At 41.6% G+C, this 15,559-nt stretch overlaps 1 protein-coding gene across 1 annotated transcript in view; it reads right to left on the bottom strand.

Annotated features, from left to right (window-relative positions):
* The window catches only part of LOC138621666 (drebrin), a 31,453-nt gene that overhangs the window by 10,011 nt on the left and 5,883 nt on the right, over positions 1-15,559 (bottom strand). The window contains exons 2-4 of the mRNA XM_069699891.1: positions 3,803-3,858; positions 3,446-3,558; positions 1,953-2,027 (exon numbers count right to left, since the gene is read on the bottom strand). Coding sequence (XP_069555992.1) covers positions 1,953-2,027; positions 3,446-3,558; positions 3,803-3,858 — 244 coding nt within the window. The remainder of the gene's footprint in view (positions 1-1,952; positions 2,028-3,445; positions 3,559-3,802; positions 3,859-15,559) is intronic.

Here is a 15,559-nt window from a genome sequence, read left to right as displayed (position 1 = left end):
CAAATCATTTAGTCAGTAGAATGACAGTGAAAAGTTCCCCATCCCAAATTCATACAGCCCAAGGAGACGTGACAAAATTGCTTTGTCCAACCAACAGCCCAAACCCTAATAATGCTATTAATTTTAAGGGCTAATTGATTGATTGACTATTAATCACTTAATCGTAACTAAGTTTCAACTCAGTTTTACTAGACAAGGCACAGAATCAATTTATGGAGCCTGCAATAGATCCTGATTTAAAGATGGATAGTAATTTGGTGTTGGTTATCCTTCAAATATTTGGGTCCCAAACACTGATATCACTTGTTACTTATATTAAATTCTCCGTGGTGTGCAACAACTAATGGCAACTATAGGCCGATAGAAACCTAAAAAAAACAACCTGTTTTTTATAAATATTTTTTCAAAAATTCATCACACACACCAACCCCAAATAATTACCCAAACAGAAGTCTGATGCAGTGTGTTGTTATTGAACAAGCTTCTTTAGTGTTTTAGTTTTTTAGTGTTAGTATACTATGTTATCACGCAGCTCTTTTGTTAATGAGCAACATATTGGAGAAAAGCAGTAAAGGTGATTAAAGGTGATTACGTGGCTTTAACGGAGTGTGAAAACTGTCACGTCTGCTGGCAGCGTTAGAATGAATAAAAGATGAGATTCCACAGTTGCGTATCATCACCGCAGTCTTTAGGTCAGGATATTTCTGCAAATAGAAGCCATATGCAGGCCTGTGATGTCCATTGGACACAGTATGTTCTCTTTTAAGTCTGAATCAGCTTTAGGTAATAAATCGAAGTTTGAACCGCTGAGTAAAGAAAGATCAAACACTCTTTCACTGATTCCTGCAGCTTAAGATCAGATAATAACTGTGAGAACAGTTTGGTCTTCATTAAAAATAAATTGTTTCGGTTCCCTTTTCCCGTCTATTTACAGTACTGACCACAGGTTATTGGCTCTGTCTTGACACAGGACCAGCTGTTAATGCTTGTGTGTATGTGCTAAGGTTACAGGTCACATATCTCCCACAATTCACATAAGGCAAATTGATTTTCTTCATTGTCCTCCATGTTTGGCATGTAATCATTTCTCTACAATATTTTTTAATCCCACAGTAAAATGTACAAAGGCCCCAGAGTGCCTCAGAGAGCGTAGTGGGTTATTAGACGGTGGCTCACAAAATCCCAGACTTGACAACCGCTGCTTAAAAAACAAACAAACAAAAAAAAGAGACAAAAAACAACAAACATTCCATAGATGCTTCTGCAGTTGATGGGGTGATGTCTTTATATGGAAACTAGTAAACTAAGGGGTCAGTTAAACTGCTCCTACTTAGACTAAAACACAAAATCAACAGAGTTTGAGGAGCCCAGATCGAGTGGAGAAGCTGCAGCTGGACAGAGTTTCTCAAATGCTGTAACCCCAAGGAACCTGAATCATAAAACTACACACATGCACCTGAATCTTACAAATATACAGATCTGTATTCTCTGTTCCATCTACCTGGTGTCGCTCCAATCAGCTCTTGAGTTTATGGGACTTTGGGTTGCTCCACAAAAAAATGGAGCTTTTAGCCCCAAACGTAGTAACCCCCCGCCCCCCTCCCCCCCAGGGTAGTAGATAGATGAAGCATTCAGAGGACCAACATAGCAATAGAACAGGAAGAGGACTGACAGGAAACTGAAAACAATACTGCATAAACTACCTTGTATAAATATAGAGTTTGAGAGCACCAAGTCTGGGGTCCAAGGCTAAAGATAACAGAAAAGAATGTGACTTCTTTTTTTTTTTTCTAAAGCAGGAATTTGAAAAAGAAAGAGCAACAGACATCATGTTTACAAGGAACAGTTTAACAATGAAGCCAAACAGAGGGACAAATAGATGAAATGCAATTTCGTTTTCTCAAATCCAAAAGTCAGTGATAAGTTATTAATCACATGTTGATGTACTGCACCTTGAAGAAGTTTTTGATGGCTGGAATGTGGCTGGCACATTCTGTCCTCCGGTAGTCCTCCACATTTTGGCCAACCTGTGGACAAACACAGGATATAGACACTTACATTCATGTCATACCTCTCTCTGAGGAGACTAAAAAAAGCCATGGGAGAAACAGAGTGAGGAACAATAGGATTCATAATGAAGTCATTAGGGCGAACCTCTCTACTCTGGTGGTCTGTAGTGTGCCTGGTGTCATTATGCCAAGATCTAATGGGCTCCATAAAGCCTTCAGGAAAGAAAGTTGTCGATGCCTATGAGTCTTGCTGGGGATTTCGGGCTTTTGGAAGAATGCGCTCTGGACTGAAGACTCTAAGATAGAGATGTTTTGCAACCAACAGTTATAGGAGCCCAAAGGCAGCATTCAGGAAAAGAACATCACACCAACTGTGAAGCACGGTGGTGGAAGTGTTATGGTTTGGGTTTGCTTTGCTGTATTAGGAACTAGGAAACTTGCAGTCACTGATGTAGCTATTTCCACATTGTATCAAGGAGTGCTTATGTGAGATAACTTAGGCCATCTGTCCAAAAAGGAAGTTGAGCCAGAAGTAGACCTTTGAATAATGATTATCCTAAACACACCAGTAAATCAACTGAGGAATGGCTCAAAAAGAAAAATTGGAGAGTTATGGAAGGACCCAGTCAGGTTTCAATCCCATTGAAATGTTGTGGGTCATTCGAAATATGCAGTACATGCACAAAAAAAAAGAAATCTTGCAAATGAAATAATTTTGCTGGGAAGGGTGGTAAGAAATATCAGCAAGCCGATGTCAGATTGGTGTTTGCTCAATACCTATAATGAGTTATTTCTGCTATAGGGGGGGATTCTAGCTTCTGAACCCGAGGGTGTGCTGACTTTTTCTACAGAATAATAATATACAAGTTGATGATTTTGTTTTAGCAAAGGCTACTTTTCCTTGTGGTGTTGTTCCAGTATGCCACCTTTATCTGCAGGTACTGTTTCAAAGAAGATCAAATGTTTATTGTCAAAAAAGTCCAACAATTACCGAAGTTCCTTTTCACGTGATTGTAGCATGTGACATAAATGCACATGAGCTTTTCGATGCTCTGCTTGCCCTATGATTCATAAATGTTTGTGTAGCAGTGACACCTACCTACCTACCTACCTACATTCTCATGGCAACTTGCTGCATGTCAAATGCCAAGTAAGCCTGCGTCAAAACAGGACCACAGAATGTGAATAAGCCAAGTAGTTTAGGATTTTCTCCAGAGCATTTTACAGGTTAATTAGTGCACAGATTTTTCTCTGTGACCACAAGATGTTGAACTCATTATCTAGGAACTTCCAAATGACACGTCTGTCGGCACTAGTGTGTTTCCACACCTTTTTCATAATGTATGTACAAAGCATACATGTATTTCTGTGATTTGCACCGGTATGTGTGTTATGCGGCTTAAGAGTCAAGTTCCATGAGCCCGTCTGCCACTCACCCAGCTGATCATAGCAGTCCGGGGGGCTGCCGTCTCTATGCTTCCCACTTTGCACAGTCCATATTGAGGCTTTGAGATGTGAAACTTCGCTGCCAGCTCTGCCACACCACCCGCTGTTAGAAAAGACACAGATATAGGGAGAAGTTGGAGGGAGCAAAGGAGCAAAACTATTGATGAGCATGAATGCTGTATTTTCTTTTTTATAGCAGACTGTTACGAGTATTGCAAAACGTCTATTCTCTAAAAACAGGAGGACATCAATTATTTTCAAGCCAAATCGAGATGCTGCCAAATTTAACTCTTTTGTGAGTTTAGGTATTAAAAGTTATATCTGACAAACATGACAGTCCACTTTACCTCCTGAGTCAGCCAGTTTGAGCTTGTTGGTGACGCCATCATATGTAAATAATGCCCTGTGAATATACAGACACACACAGGTCAGTCATAGAGCAATGCAGGACAGACACGGCAGACATATTTGTAATCCGGAGTGCTGATTTTTCTGGATTAAAAACAATTTATCTGATTTCTGTGTAACATCTAAAACTCTTATATTCAAGCTTGAGCATGCAGGCTGCTGCTTATTCCATGTGTTCAGCCTATCATTGTGCACAAGGAACACACAGAGATGCACACAAGCACAGCCAGATGTTTTACTGCACATACTAGTTCTCTGTATAAAACACAACCGACTTCCCTGCAGTGCCGAGCATCATTACAAAACACCAACAAAAATGTTCAACTGTGACACACGCAATTGGTCACTTTTTCCTGTCTACCTCGCTTCCTGTTTGCCGAAGGCTTTTACATTACACGTATAAAACAGGGAGACACACTGCAACACAATCGCCTGCATTGATAACGTTAAGCTCACAAATGGATGGATACTGACTGTTCAATAAATGCACCCAGTGCCGCTCACTGCTACGGCTTACAACATTTCTGCAGGTGCAAACCTGTCCCTGCCACACCTTCAGTCAGTCAACTGTCGCTGTGGCAACTCAACAACTCACGATGTGTTTTGATGAGACCGCTGAGATCCAACTCCACTGCTCAATTAAGAGCACAGTGATTGATTCAAGATGGATACATATCAGTATTTGTATTTTCTTTGTTGTAGAATCTCCAACATGGAAATGTGTGACTTCATATTCGACCAAAAATAAACAAACCAAAAGGCGAATAGGATTCTTAATTTTGTGCTCATTGTGCTACACATTTTCCTGGCTTTTATCTATACCACACGCTCAGAATCCAAAATGATACCCATATGCAGTTTGACAAGACGTGCCTCTGACACAATCCTGATTCATGTGTATTTGAATTGTATAAATGTGCGCGTGAGGGTACGTGACTTTACGAGGCAGACTGCGGAGAGATGAATTGTCAAATCTTTTTAGGACTGTGTATGTGTCTGTATGTGTGTGCGTACAAGTATGTGCATGTGTCTGTGTCTGAGAGTGGGTGTGTGTGAATTTTTCTCTGCAGGACTCCTGGAGGTATGTCAATAACATCTGGAGCTGGGTAGCAAGAGGCCATGAACAGCTATTACAATGGGCCAAAGGTGACTCTGTGTGTGTGTGTGTGTGTGTGTGTGTGTGTGTGTGTGTGTGTGTGTGTGTGTGTGTGTGTGTGTGTGTGTGTGTGTGTGTGTGTGTGTGTGTGTGTGTGTGTGTGTGTGTGTGTGCATCTGGATAAGAAAAGACAAAGCAGCAGTTTAAAAAGTTTTGGTTAGCTACACAAACTGTCCAAAAACCAACAATAGTTTGTCATGCTGTCTGGCTAACTCAGTTAGCATCTCTGAAACACTTGTTTTTTTTGTGATACAATAAGTCTGCTTTTCTCCCCAAAGACACCAAAAATCATTCAGTATGTGAGTGTGCTGAGGACACAATAACCACATTGTGCACCCTATTGAGCAAGCAGCACACGCTGGTCCAGTGTGTGAGTAGGCAGGCTGACACTGCTCTTTCTTTATATATATATACATATTTATATACTGCTGATAAGATCTCCAAGGCAAACCAAGTATTTTGAAATCGAATTTCATCCAAATGTAATGCAACTTGTGGAAACATCCTCCACAGCTCTCCAGTATTGTGTGAGTTTTGTATCACAAATCTCTTCGGGGGTTAGTGTAGCCACAATAACTACACAAACAACACACTCTACTCCTTCATTAGTTTTAGCAGCATACAGAGTTTAGGCACCAAGCCACATTTACTGATCCTTGTTCCTCAAACATTCCGAAAGGTTACCACTGGCAAGCAGTCAAGGTCAAAGGTCACTGTGCCTCTGAAGGAGTCTTAATTGCATGTGCAAATTCTCCACCCACAGGGAACAGGCTTGCACATGAGGATACACTGCTGTGGGACACTCTTTGTTCCACCACAGCTTTCACAAAGATGGACTTTGCAAAGATCCTATTTTCAGGCACTTTTTCTCCCGAGACTTTGCTTAATCTCTGCGGCACTTTACAAATGTAATGATTTTACACATTCAACCACAATATGAAATTTCCATCTATGAATATTTACCTATCTTTTTAGAAAAAAAAACAACAATTGGGTCTGAAACTGATCCTGTACATAAACATAATCGCACTCCCTCATCTAGTCTTCCTTGAACCAGGACACACATCTCTGAAGTGCACTCAAACATTAACGTTTTTTCAGTTTTAATAAAGTATTAGTAAATTAGTAGAATAATTACCATCTTAAAGCTTTTTCATTCATCCAATGGTTTTATTTGAAGATTAGCGTGGTTGAAATTGAAAGTTAACTGCTTGGTTGAGTACACCAGAGGATGTAAAACCTCCCTGTTATTGACATGAAACCAACAGAGAAAGGTCTATAAAACAGATCCTACAAATCTTCACAGAAGCGTAATGCTCAATGACTGATTTATTATCTAGATATGCTACCACCACTGAGTGTAGTAAGTACAGCAATACAGTTCTCCAAACAGTAGGTGAAGGTTCAAGTGCACATTATAAGTGTTTATCTAGTAAGTAAGGGTCTCCCTTCTTCAGCTGGCCGTTAGTGTGCACCAGTGTGATGGCACCACACATCCACACATGCTCTTTGTCGTCTGCACCACTTGATTAGTTGATGTAAATCTGCAGTAGCGCAAGCAGTCGGAGAAGTAGTAAAGTGTTCCCTAACTAACCGAGCAGATAAAGCCCCACACACAGACATCGACTGATGAGAAAAACAGACTCTCTTGTGTCTGTACTCCAGCCTACCTCCAAACCTAGCCAGCTATGACCTCACAGGGAGGGACAAAGAGAAAGAGAAAAGAAAGTGTGGGGAAAGAGGCCTTCATTAAGGCCATGAAAAAGGGGAGTGGGTAAGACAGAATAAATGAAAAAACAATGATGTCATAATCCGCAACAACATTCACTTTTCAAACTAATTTATAGTGAGAAATGCATCTTCCCATCATTACCACAGCGCGGCCACTCAGTGCAGCTATTTAACAAATAAACAGACATTTTTCAAAGTATTCGGAGGGAAAGGCACCCATCCAATTTATAAACACACACAAAGGCACATGCACACATGATGTACTGTAAGCCGGAGCCAGTAACAATAGGCATGGTTTGTTTTGGACTACCGGAGCCCCTGTAATACCTCCAAACATGCTACGCTCTACCATTTCAAGATTAACATAACAGAAGCAGATGGTGAGCAGTGTGGGAGAAGGCCCTGTCGTCACTTATCCAGGCTAAACTCTGAGCCATTTCAGTGTGGTAACAGGCAGGAAATACTTGGAACACAATGTACACACTTCTCTTGTTTTGTGATTTCTACAGAGACTTTGGAGGATTTTCTTTGCTTGTGCTCTCCAATTTTTGTTTTGATGGTTTCATGGAGTGTAGTTGGTTGTACTCGTGCTTTATTATACAATAAGACGGAGTAAAGTAAACGGATGAGACTCTATTTTGGACCCCGGCACCAATAACCATTTTTCATATCCATTGTTAACTTCACCACCCTGACTCCCTCCATATATTCTGTTAATATATTTTATTAACATTTCATATCCATTGTTAACTTCACCACCCTGACTCTCTCCATATATTCTGTTAATATGTTGCCATCATTACTACTCTAAATTCTGACCCCCACCTCCAACAACAGTATATTATCTCTCTCTCCCCCCCCCCCCCCCTTAAATCCTATAGAACAATGTAGCTCTTTCACAAACTGAAGCAATATCTCATCTTTTCTCCCCCGGCTCCCCACATCCTACCCTCTCTTGTCTCTCTGACAAGAAGTTCTTGTGAGCTCGTAGGTCATTTATTCATTCCATCCCTGCCAGCAGGGGAGATATGAGAGATTCTTGGTTAGGCACACTGCTGCCGTTTGATAAACTGTGTATGAAGAAAAAGATATGAGAAAATAGATGCAAGGTTGGGAGCTTTCACCGGGATTCACTGTCCAGATTAGGCTCTCTGTCGTTTCATTACTTTGCTCCCTTTTTTTCTTGCTCTTCTACATACTGATTCATTGATTCCCAGAAGCCCCACCAACTCTCACGGAGGGCATTTGTCAATTTGTCAAATTTGGGATTTTAATAGTGCAGCATTTTGAATGTTTAATTTGTGCTCTAACTTCTTTCAGATTTGGATTTTCATCAGCTTTCTGAATATACCCTACATATTATATACCTCTCCGAAAGATTCTTTCTCTTCACTTCATTTTACATCATACAATATGTTCTTTCTCCCCTTCCCCCGTCAGCTCCCCAATTCTTTACTCTTGGCTCAAAGCTGACCTGAGCTCCTAGTTCTATTTTTAGCCGCTTTCAGTCTACCTCTCGATCTGTGTTGGAGTGGGGAGCTCCGAGACGTCCCCACAGCTCACAGCGCTCATTTCCTCTCTCCAAACATGGGCAAAATAAGTCTAGCCAGACTTGACTGTTGAAAAAGCCTTTTTTTTTCCCCCCTCCCCTGTCCGGCATGTTACTCATATAGTGTCCATGCAGCGACCCCTGTGGTACAGGCATTCCTTCATCCGTCTGGACTGCAGAGGCACGTGGAGGTTTTAAGGCTAGGGGTTAAGAAATATGAGTAAGAGAGAGGAAGTGGAGGAATGAGACACTGAAAGAGGAGAATAGGGAAAAACGATTGGCTGGTAGAAGCCTACAGAGTGCAGTGAGGTGATGCATCACAGTAAACATCAGGACTGAAAAATGTGCCATGCTAGACCAAAAGCTCATTTGAATTGTAATAAGGTGAAACGATTTCCCTGTTAAGAGAGCATGCACACTTTCAATATAGAAAAGGTTCATACTGTATTATAGTTTACAGAACCTACACAATTTGGCCATAAAACTGAGACTTGAAGACTGTCCCATATCATCCAAGATCTCCAGTCCTTAGAACCACAGTGCACCAATCGGTGTTTTCTCTTTTCCCCTCATGAAGTGATGACATATGGATGTCAAAATGGTGTAGACTGCTGCTGAGGGATGGTGTTTATGTGAACACATTTCAGTGCTTGTTAGATATCCCAAAACAGACTTGACCCATTGTCATGACTGGCTGCAGAGGCTTCAGTCAGGTGCCGTGCAGAGAGTGTGCCGTATAATCAATGTAATCCTCACAATCCAAGCAGCAGCAGGGCGCTTTAATGCTGAGCAGTGAGGGATTGAAACATGGCGCCAAAGACTCTGAAAGGGCAACTTAGAATTACAATGTGTGTTAGTAAAGTTAGTATTAACAGTAATTGAATAAAGAAGGAGTTACATTTGTATGTAGTGTGCTGTGCTGAGTTACAAAGCCCAAACAAACACACACCAACCACAACAGCTGAGGAAATATTTGTAGATTCCTGCAACAATGTGGGGTCACACAAGCCAAATACCCTCTAGCAGTATTGTGCTTTATGAACTAAGGTGTAATATCCTGCTGCTGACATTTCTACTGAAGACAGTACTGAACAATACGTCTCCCACTGAGATCAGATTAAACAAATTCCAAATGAGAAGGGCAGTGTATGAATATTTGTACAAGAACAATAAGTAAAAGCATATTATGACTATAAAACATCTCCTGTCAAAACTCCTGTCCAGCTTGTGGTGTCTGGTCTATTGCACATGTATTACTGTGTCAGACAGAAAGTTGGCTCCAGAGAGGCCTCTGACAGAGGCTCTAAATTTGGGTTATGATGTGATAATAGTGCCCAGAAACTTCGACCCAATAACCAGAGCATGTCCAAGTCCCTCACACTCACAAAAACTTTGATTACAGCATTGTTACTGTAGAAGAAAGGCTGATATCGCCTCAGTGTACACCCTACAGAAGTTCCATTTTATTAATGAGAACGAGATGCGCGTGTAGAACCCATCACGCATCAGTGGCATTCAATACAAAAAAACCACAAAAAAAACGGGATGTTCGGCCTGCAGTAAACTCACCATGAAGACAACAAACAGATGGAAGCTTCACCTTCAGTTTTCAGATCAACATTAACCTGTTGGATATATCATTAGTCCACATGAATACTGAATTAATAGAACTTGAATGAACCACTTGTGTGAAGCTCTGCTACTGAAATGTTCTTGTTTAGTTGTAATTTTAGCTTTCTACAGCCTGAAGCTACACCAAGTACTCCAAGTATTTTGTATTGTTATTAACTGCTATTAACGGGGGGGGGGGTTTGTACTTTTAACAAAAATACTTCTTAAAAGTCTCACTAGAAAATTAACAAACAGGTAAACTTGCATGACTCCAGAACAAAGTAATGCAAAAAACACTGTTTTCTTTGCACGCTTCAAATACGTTTCCAAACATTGTCAGTCTGACTTGTGGCAACTGAGACATGCTGGAATGGAAATGTGACCTCATGTCACTTCAAAGTCACAACCATGTTTTGAAAATTATTTTCTAAAGTGTTGAATCTTTCAAATTGTGTTTCAGCTTTTGTTGAAGAAAGAATTTTGTATATGCATGTGTCATGGTGATAATATTTGTCATGCTCATACCCAGCTAAAACATTTTTAATTTCCCTTTTGACAACAGCTGTGCAAATTTGAGGTACAAGTGGGTTGCCTGTTTGACCCATAAGAGTACTTGCTTGGCTCCACCCTGTGAGTAACTCTGACTGATTTATGTCATATTTGACTGGGTGGAGGACAAATCCAACTCCCCAGGAGACTATTACAGACCACTGCAGCTATTTGGTCTGCAGAGAACGGTAAATAGTGGGGGAAATGACAGAGGCAATTGAGTACAAAATTATAAGAAAGAACAGAAATTGTAGCTCAGTTAAATGTAGGAAAAGCTGTGTAAAAAGTTCAACAACCGTTTGCACACAATATCAGGCCGTGGGGGTGAAGCAGTGAGGGGCAGAGGGAGAGACTGAAATGGAATGCTGAAAGGAGGAGGGGAGGGAAGAAAATTTCTGTTCTCAGCAAAACAAGGAGCTGGAGAAGTTTAGAATATGACAAACTAAACAAATAAGTAATTAAATCACTGCCAAAGACCAGTGAGAGAAAACAGCCCTCCCTGTGCTGAGGCGGATGGAAAAGAGCAGGGGACGAACAAAGACAGACAGAAAGTCGGCTGCTGTGTCAACGTTAATTTAAAAGGTCCTAAAACAACAAACTTGCAACAAGTAGAGACAAAACATGAACTCTAAGACTGGGGAATGAACAGATGAACACCTTATCAGGTGATGAATAATCAATAACTGTGTGTGTGTGTGTGTGTGTGTGTGTGTCTGTCTGTCTGTTTGTTTCAGGCACACAAGTATGAGATTATGAGAGCAATATTTATGACCATAACAACATTTTGCACTAAAAACTTGGAGCAGCTCAGTCCAACTGTTTTTTTAAGAGATTCACAGATGCAGTATCTTTCTATCCAGGACCTAATAACATGTATTAATTCAGCAGGAGGACACAGTCTAGACACCCCCCCCCCCTTCACACACACACACACACACACACACACACACACACACACACACACACACACACACACACACACACACACACACACACACACACACACACACACACACACACACACACAGCCACACAGTCCCCCTGTGGTGTGTAACCTGTAGGAACTGATGACAGAGGAGATGCAGGCACGTTTACTCACAAATGTACAACTCAGCTTTAACTCGACTTAAATATGAATCCCAAATAATGTCGTGAAAAACCCGTTTTCATGCCAAAGTATGTAACACACCTGTCAGTCCACTAGAGAAGACCATATCAGTGTCGCATCTTGCCGGTGTAAAAAGTAAGGTACCTTTGGTTTAGGCACCAAAAACCGCATGGTTGGGTTGAAATAAGTGATTTCACGCAGGTAACGTTACATATACCATCCAACAAACTTAACGCACTTTATTTGTGCTACTTGTTGAATACGTTACGTGATGTGTTCTCATGGACTTGGTTTGTCTTGTTTGTTTTATCCACTCTCCTCTGACCACCTCTCTATGCGAACTCTATCGCTGATTGTACTTCGTCACGTGACCTTCGTCTTCGACCCCGGTCACACGCGCTTACTTTTCACGCTTAGCCAAGGCAAAACGTGACACTCACATGCTATCCGCTAGAGAACTGGCAAGTGTATATCACACTGTGATGTGGAACCAGGCTGAATAATAGTAGATCAAACAACACTCATTTACATTTAAAGTCTATATATTCTGATGCTACAGGTGTTACATTTGTGACATCATTTTCTTATTTTATATTAAACTGAGCATTGTAAATACAGAATGCAGCTTTTGGAGTTAAGTAAACCTAAAACTATTTTTTTTTCATACACAAAAGGTTTTTTTTTAAATTAAATTAATAGCATGTAGAACTGATATTCTCTTCAGCATGATGATCTGAATATGCTTAAGTATTTTTTGCTGAAACCATTTCAGTCGTGCCCAATTTTTGTACATGTTACCAAAACGAGCTCAGACAGCTGCATTGTAGACTAAAACTGTGGTGAAATCAGTATTTAAGGTTTAATAGAAGATGAAGTTCAGTGTCCTGACGGTGTGAGTTTAAGGAGTGATGGAGGGATATATTCAGGTTGGAGAAAAGCCACTCAAAGATGGGGCTCATACTAGAGAAAATGATGAAAAGCACCAGGGGGTGTAGATGGGTATAAATGGGAAGGCTAAGAGGGGCACATTTAACAATGGTACACAATAGGAAAGAGCCAGAGTGTATTGGAGGTTTCCAAGGGGGGCAGTGGAGTATGTGGTTAATGGGGGCAGGTGATTTTATGAAAAGTAGTACACGGGAGTTCTCGTGGATCTCTAGGGGGTAAATTGTTCTGACTTGGGGAAGTATACAGTTTGTTAAGGAAGATATAGGGGGCACTGAGAGAGGAAGAGGAAGAGGGAGAGGAGAGAAGAGGAGAGGAGAGGAGAGGAGAGGAGAGGAGAGGAGAGGAGAGGAGAGGAGAGGAGAGGAGAGGAGAGGAGAGGAGAGGAGAGGAGAGGAGAGGAGGAGGAGAGGAGAGGAGAGGAGAGGAGAGGAGAGGAGAGGAGAGGAGAGGAGAGGAGAGGAGAGGAGAGGAGAGGAGAGGAGAGGAGAGGAGAGGAGAGGAGAGGAGAGGAGAGGAGAGGAGAGGAGAGGAGAGGAGAGGAGAGGAGAGGAGAGGAGAGGAGAGGAGAGGAGAGGAGGTTAAATCGTTGTCCACTGGGATCACTCTGGCATTTCCTGTGCATTCTGTCCCACACTGCCACACAAACGTACACACACACACACACACACACACACACACACACACACACACACACACACACACACACACACACACACACACACACACACACACACACACACACACACACACACACACACACAGAGGATACAACTCTCTTCTCTATACCAAGGTTATTATGGAACCACTACAAACATGATGGCATCTTATCTTCAACCATTTCCTTGAGTTAAACAAAGCAAACTCTCAAGTATCGCATATCCACTTAGAACGTATTTGGTCGGTCTTCTCCACGGCCTCTCTTAAAGCTTTGATCTTTATCCCATTCCTCTTCCCCTTTACCTGTCCTCTCATCTTTCTCTTTTCTCCACTCTATCAATCCCCCAACTTCTATCAGTTGCTGACTCTGCTTTTACAAAAACAACCTCTTATCCAGACCACCCTGCTGAACTCTACTGCAAGTCTTTCTCTTCCCTCTCACTCGTTGTCCTTTCTCATCTCGTTATTCCTCCATATTTCTTACCGGGTATCCCTGCCCATTCATTTGCAGCCCCTCCCCAGCCCTCCTCAGTCCCTCTCCACTCATCTCGCTCAATTCATTCAGTCTCTCTTAGCAAACAACCTAGCTTTCCCACCAGAGTCGTCAGGACAACAGACCCCCCCCCCCTCTGCAGCCCTCCCAACTCTCGAGAAGGACCTACAACCCAATCCCACCACTGGCAAGTGAACAAACATGACAGGAGAAAAGCAAGTGGAGCTCCCAGTCGAGGCGCTGCACTCGGTGTTACTGCTGCTAGATCTACGAACAGAGCTTCTGATTATGTCACAGTGTCAGGACAGCTATGGGAATGAGAGAACGGTGCTTTCTTTATTGAACCAGCCCAGTGTCTGCGTGCATTTTCATATGTCAGTGCACTTAAATATTTGCGAAACGTGTCGGTGCGTGTGTCCGAAGATCTCATAATTATGTAATTAAGAGTGATATGACGATACGTACATTCTAGTATGTTGTGAGACACTGCTTGTGTTGGTGCTTGGCACACTCGCAAAGAAATGAGCTACAACAATACAGAAAATCTTTCAGCATGCACTTGGTTACTTTCGCAACATTCATGCTGGCTCTGGATGATCCAGTAACCTTGAAATAACGATGTTAGAAAAGAAACAAACTTTAAAACATGTCCTAAAGATGTAAAATCCTTTCTAGATCTTACATTTAAACAACATACAATACTTTTATCTCCCCATCAAGCTATTTTCAAGAGAGAACCCTCATTTGGCTTCATGCCAGGACTGTTGTTTCATTAAGTTAACTCTCTAGCAATATGAGAGCTGTGTAGAGGCTAATCCGGAGGTTGTGGAAGCGGCACCAGACAAAACTGTGTCTCACACTATCCTGCTTCAACACCAATCAATCTAAGTATCACAACTTTGTTAGGTCAATCTCATATCCCTGTACTCTGCAGCTCAGGCATCTTCAGAATAATCTGTTTCTGTGATATAGTGTCACTCGGATATACCCTAAAAGTGCCTCCGCTGGGTTTATGATACACGTACACATTCACACACGCACCATGCACTATATTCTTCTTGCCAATGTTTGAAGGAACACTAAAGTACAGATGTTTTTAGACAGCTATCTGACATCCTAGGAAATACCACTCTGTCTGCTACACTCAAGACCCATTAGTTAGACTAAACAAACAGGTCCCCTCAGTGTAGTTTCTATTTTTCACAGCATTTGCATGAAAAAGTCATCTCGGCCCACGAAGATACAACATTTTCCAGCAGTGTCTCGGCCTTTATCTTGAACTGCGAAGGGAAACAATAAAGTATTTGTTGTGTCCACTGCTGTAGGCACAAAAAGGACAGATTTCTAGTGGAAACAATGTGCAAAGGGCATCTGCACTCGGATCAACTGATCACCTGATCTGAGGCACTTGAACGAACAAAAGGATGGTTTGATCGAAAGGTCAGGTGCGAGAAGGACTGGCGAAATACTTAGTGGGTTATTGTTTGCAATGACCTTTACATAAAGTTTTTCCTACAACAAAAACAGGGATGGCCACAGCTGCTGGATACAATATATTTTTTCTAAGGTGGCAGCTCTTTATTGTGTTCCCAATTGACAATATGCTCACCAATAACAGAACAGCAGTGCCACGAAGTCATGAAACATTAATTACCAAACTTTTGCATCTTTTATGGGATGCACATTTGGACCGTTTACACACTAAGGAACCCAAACATACAAAGACAAACGCACACGATACACACATACAGTATAACCGTCTGCAGTCGTGTCTCATCATGTCTAAAACCTACCATTACCCTGCACCTTCATCTTGGACCCCAGATGAATCTAAGCAATATTTAAGGGAATAGTAAGCAGTTGTTTGGGGATAACTGCTCAAATCAATCTCTGA

The sequence above is a fragment of the Brachyistius frenatus genome, unplaced genomic scaffold, assembly GCF_029030835.1.
Source record: "Brachyistius frenatus isolate BFR_SWC_R1_liver_20210118 unplaced genomic scaffold, ASM2903083v1 Contig_31, whole genome shotgun sequence".
In the NCBI taxonomy this organism is placed as follows: domain Eukaryota; kingdom Metazoa; phylum Chordata; class Actinopteri; family Embiotocidae; genus Brachyistius; species Brachyistius frenatus.
Note: the sequence above shows the minus strand (reverse complement) of the source record. Positions and strands in the feature narration are given on the sequence as shown.